The sequence below is a fragment of the Debaryomyces fabryi genome (genome assembly GCF_001447935.2).
Source record: "Debaryomyces fabryi strain CBS 789 chromosome Unknown contig00291, whole genome shotgun sequence".
Classification (NCBI taxonomy): Eukaryota; Fungi; Ascomycota; class Pichiomycetes; order Serinales; family Debaryomycetaceae; genus Debaryomyces; species Debaryomyces fabryi.
The window spans coordinates 590-5,699 of NW_015385717.1; the positions used below are offsets into that span (position 1 = coordinate 590).

At 33.9% G+C, this 5,110-nt stretch overlaps 3 protein-coding genes across 3 annotated transcripts; 1 reads left to right on the top strand and 2 right to left on the bottom strand.

Moving 5' to 3' along the window:
* Positions 1–227: 227 nt before the first annotated feature.
* On the bottom strand, positions 228–629 carry AC631_05819 (sulfiredoxin; the record flags this gene model as incomplete). Its single annotated transcript, XM_015614648.1, has 1 exon — positions 228–629. One exon carries the CDS (start codon positions 627–629, stop codon positions 228–230), a length of 402 nt encoding a protein of 133 aa, XP_015464522.1.
* Positions 630–1,868: 1,239 nt separating this feature from the next.
* On the top strand, positions 1,869–4,127 carry FRE9 (Fre9p; the record flags this gene model as incomplete). The annotated part of the gene is made up of 1 exon (XM_015614649.1): positions 1,869–4,127. The coding sequence occupies one exon, from the start codon at positions 1,869–1,871 to the stop codon at positions 4,125–4,127; it is 2,259 nt and encodes a 752-aa protein (XP_015464523.1).
* A 216-nt stretch (positions 4,128–4,343) lies between these two features.
* On the bottom strand, positions 4,344–4,832 carry AC631_05821 (uncharacterized protein; the record flags this gene model as incomplete). The annotated part of the gene is made up of 1 exon (XM_015614650.1): positions 4,344–4,832. One exon carries the CDS (start codon positions 4,830–4,832, stop codon positions 4,344–4,346), a length of 489 nt encoding a protein of 162 aa, XP_015464524.1.
* Positions 4,833–5,110: the final 278 nt, after the last annotated feature.

Sequence of the window (5,110 nt, forward strand, 5' to 3'; positions counted from 1 at the left end):
TTTGGAAACATAGGACCTTTTATATAGACCATATATATAAATGACCTATCCTTAGAAAGATCCCCCTACTTTTATAGGACTCATTTTTAAAACTATCTTTGAACATTATAAAGTACTCGTTAAACTACTTTCAATTAGATTTCTTATATGTTGTATTTACTAGTAGTTAAATTGATATCAATCTATGCGTATATGAATTCTGAGGCATCACTTAATAAAACAATAAATCAACTCGATTGTTTTTCATTATCTATATCTTTAAACATCTCATCTACTGAAGCACCTAAATAAAGTCTTAAAGTTCGCCTTGTAGCAGGGAGTATTTTGCATTTCACTAATGTTTCTTTGTTTCCTTCTGATCCTATCCTGTCGTATGCCTGAAATCTATGACACCCACCAAATGCAAAGTAGTACGTTTTACCCTCTTCTCTAACTTTAAAAACATCCACAGGAGGTAATTCTCCTGAATCAATATCTTCAATATTACAGGTTGCAGAGGCCATAGGTGTACCTTGAAGGGTTGACACCATTGCATCTATCTTTTGATAATCCAAAACCGGGGGAATCGGTCTTCTTATTTGATTTAATGGAACATAATCAATTTTTAAATTTGACGATTGTAATGACATATTTTGTGTTTTATGCTTAGAAAGTGATAACCTGAATTTCGATACTGTTGAACATTATTTATACTTGCTGCAATCTCGAACTTTAATAAGCGAGCAGTTTCTGGACTGCGATTACTAAATAGAAAAAGTCTAAGACTTTCAAAATTCGCAAAAATTCTGGTATATTAATAATAATACATAATGATAGGCTAAGACCCTAAGATGATTCTTGACCTTCCTTGGCTATGAAATGTGAAGATATATGATTATAAATGCCATGTAGTCGTTGTTGGTTATTTGATAGTTGTATCACAAAACAAGAACCAGACAAAATATTTATCAAACGGAATACCATATAAAACAGTACGTCATAACTTGATCACAATGTGTAGACTTTATTATAATGATCCCAATCGCTCAAACTATTTAGTTAAGTCAAATATTTCAGTGTTGTGACCGTAATTACTGCTAGTCCAAAGAGAGTAAAAAGAACATTCCATAATCGCTTTACTTTGAGAAGTCGTGGACAAGTCTACGACTTCATACCCCTAAGCATGAAGTCAAGAGTAAAACATCCCATGAAGTCTCTGTAAAGTATCCATAAAGTTTTTGTACAATAATATACTAAATGGCGCTTAATGCGTTGGTTGCGTATTGCAATACGTCGTGTACAGTATGAAGGACTGCCTTATAGAACAAAAAATATACAGCAAGTAGGGGTGTCCAATAAAGCCGAATCGCGCAATAAAGTTATCTTTAAGATCAAAAAATTATCTGATGAAATCTGTTTACAATTCCGACCTCGGTAATGCTAAAGATAAAAACGATGAGCTTGATTATGTTATTATCTAATTTTATAGACGACTTGTTATTTAATGCCAATATACGATTAAAGACTAAAGGATAACAATTGGATACGAATAGTAAAATGTAGACTTCGTATCGTATTAAAATTACCCTGTTCAAGTCGCTGGTCGGATATGGTCGGATGTTGTAACGTTCCGGGGTTTTTTTTCATTCGAAAATTTATTGGAGCCATACAATTTTGCCTTGTAAATTTATAAATATACGATCCGTAGAGATAAATAGAATTCGAAGCACGAAGCAAAATTACTTATTTATTGCATTTATTGCAATTACCAGAACATATATCTAATATCAGGTATTACAGATTACTTTATTCATTATATGAGTCCTATACTTGATCTGAAAATTGACTTTAGTAAGTGATTGTGTTCCAAAAACTAATTGTTTCATAACATGTATTACACATGGGCATATATATCGTTGATCATAGCCATACTATTGACACCTTTTTTAATACCCACGAATGGTGCTTTAGCCTTGAAATATAGAAGAATAAAAGTGGTGTTAAGCATATGTTTGTTGATATCAATATTAATCAGTCTAACACCGGAGAAAGCAGTTGAAGGGGGACCAGTCCAAAAGTTTGGTCAATCAACAATTGCACTTTTAGGATGCAGCTTTCAAATAATGAACTTGGGTACATTTTGTGACCCAAGTTCGGGAGTAAATGCTCGTGAATGCTTTTGCGTTAATCCAAATGCTATGTCAACTATTTCGTACTGTTATATGACAGCTCACCAAGGACAAATAGATTCGTTCTTAAAAACTTGTAAAACAGAGTTTAATGTAACAGTCACAAGACAAGTGTTTGAGGAATCATTCATCAATTATACCAAATACGCTAGATTTCCAGACCAGCTTGATCCTTCCAATGTAATAAATTATCCAATAAAATTGAATGACTCAGTGATACTGACATACAAACATGCATATGACCAGTTCTTAGGTAATTATGATAGATCTGTATATTATGGTGGTGTATTGCTTTTGTATTGGCTTATCGTCTTTTTGCTTGCAGCTATAGGGAATTGGTCAAAACTTTTATTCCCTAGTATCGTCATGAAAATGACGGGTAAGATTTCTAATGTGCTTCGTCAAAAAATAACTTTACCAGCTACAGGAGGGAAAAAGAAGACAAACGAAAAACCTTTTCTTAAGATATTGGACATGTTGGTTCCTACAAGGGCCGAAACTTTAATAATAATGGGGTTTTTAGCCTTAACAGCTCATCTTTTACAGAGCAAAATTGAATATATTGATGGGGACCCTATTTTCGACAACAAAATATCTGCCTTGTTACGTTATACAGCTGTAAGAGCAAGTATTATTAGTAGTGAAACCATACCTTTGCTAATTCTATTTGGAGGCAGGAATAACTTTTTACAATGGTTGACAAGATGGGATTATTCAACATTTATTACTTTTCATAGATGGTTGTCACGAATTATATTTTTTCTTGTTGTCATTCATGCCATCTGCTATTCTGTTTACATGGGAGATTACTTTGAGAGTATGCACGAGGCTTATTTGATATGGGGTGCCATTGCAACAGTTTCCGGAGGTTTTATAATGATTCAAGGATTATTAGTATTGAGAAGAAGATGGTATGAAATGTTTTTGATGATACATATTGTTCTTGCAGCGGTATTTATCGGTGCTTCTTGGGTACATGTTAATGATTTATACTGCCTTTGGTTTTATTATTATGCTACGGCAATATGGGTCTTTGATAGGGTCATAAGAATAGGAAGACTTTGTTCGTTTGGTTTCCCTAAAGCAAAGGTTATCTTACTAGCAGATGAAACTTTGAAAATCATAGTTCCAACCCCAGAACACTGGGAATCTATTCCTGGAGGACATGCATTCATACATTTCTTGACTCCTTCTTGCTTTTGGCAATCCCATCCATTTACATACACTATTGCGGTTGATGATCCCAATAAAATAGTGTTGTATATTAAAGTGAAGGAAGGTGTAACCCAAAGTATGTATAAGTATTTACTACAACACCCGGGTAAGAGCACTTATATTAGAGTTGCAATCGAAGGCTCTTATGGTGAGTCAACTGCCGCCAGTAGATATGATACTGCAGTATTTATTGCTGGTGGTAATGGAATACCTGGTATATACGCAGAAGTGTTCGACTTAGCAGTTCGTGGTAATGATTTAAAACAATCATTAAAACTCGTATGGCTTGTTCGGGAGTACAGTTCATTATTTTGGTTTTATGAAGAATTATTAGCATTACAAGATACTAAGATTGAGACCACGATCTATGTTACAAGACCAGAATCACACATTTGTTTAGAAGAATTCAATAATCGACTTCCAAATACTGACATGGATATATCGAATGATCTGAGTCATGGTAATGCGACAGTGTTGGGGAATATGTCTAATAAAGAACATAAGCAAGGTGATATCGTCAGGAAAGTCAGATCAGAGTTGAGTCAAATTAAATTTATAGAGGGAAGGCCAATGATGGGCTTGATGGTGTCACAAAATATTCAGGAAGCAAAAAAGTCGGCTGCTTTCATAACATGCGGTCATCCAAACATGGTAGATGACATCAGAGCTTCAGTTGTAAAAAACATCGATAATGAAGATCATAAGAGGGTAGATTACTTTGAGCAATTACAGGTTTGGGCTTAATAAATTATATTTCTATTTCTATTTAAGACTAATTTTCCCAATTTAGCATATTCTTAATAACGCGGTGGTAAATTGCAATGTAGATCGCTTATGCTCTTCACTTCAAGGGTTAGCAGTTTGGGATTTTTTTCGGAATGCTATACCTTGATTATTTGCTTAGAATAATAGGCAGAGATAGAATGTAGTGATCCGATAAAACATACACAATTTTTCAAACTAACTCTCAGGACATTCCGATGCAAAATGCCCTTCTTTTAAACAGTTGTAACATAGAAGTTTCTCCGTCTGTTCTTGTTTATCATTGCATCCTACAAAACGATCTTCAAGGGCATGGATGAATTGTTGGAACGTTTCATCCATATATTCCTTAGAACTCCTACGATCATAAAACCATTCCTCAGCTTGACCTGTCATGTTTCTACCACTCAAAGTAATTAACTGACTATCACGGAGGTTCAAACATTTTGAAATTCTAATAATTTCACTGATAAAATAAGTAATCCTATCAGGATCTTTATCTCCAGAATAGGGTAAAACCGTAGCATGAGTGAGAAATAAGCGTGTTTCTCTATCTACAGCTTCTTGCCCTATAATATCTCTCGTCCCAGCCTTTTCTCTTAATTCATCATCAGATTTTGTCTTTTCTTTTTCATTTTGCAATTTGGCCGCAAGTTCTGCCATATAACCTGGACTTCTGATCAACATTTTTTTAATTAATAACAGATATTTTGATAGTTTGTTGAATTTCTACTAATTATAACAAAGCTAGGGCTTTATAATAAAGGTTTTATATGAAAAAGTGGACTTCTAACAGTCCAAATGTAAGATATTCTCCTTTAATTTTTAAATAACTTAAAACCACTAACCATCTTTTTTATCATGATTCAAGGGGATCAACACTATTTATACTGTTTCATTTTTGCAGCACTTTTTGGCCTCACATATATATATTTGTTCTCAAATCATACCTCTCACACTTACAA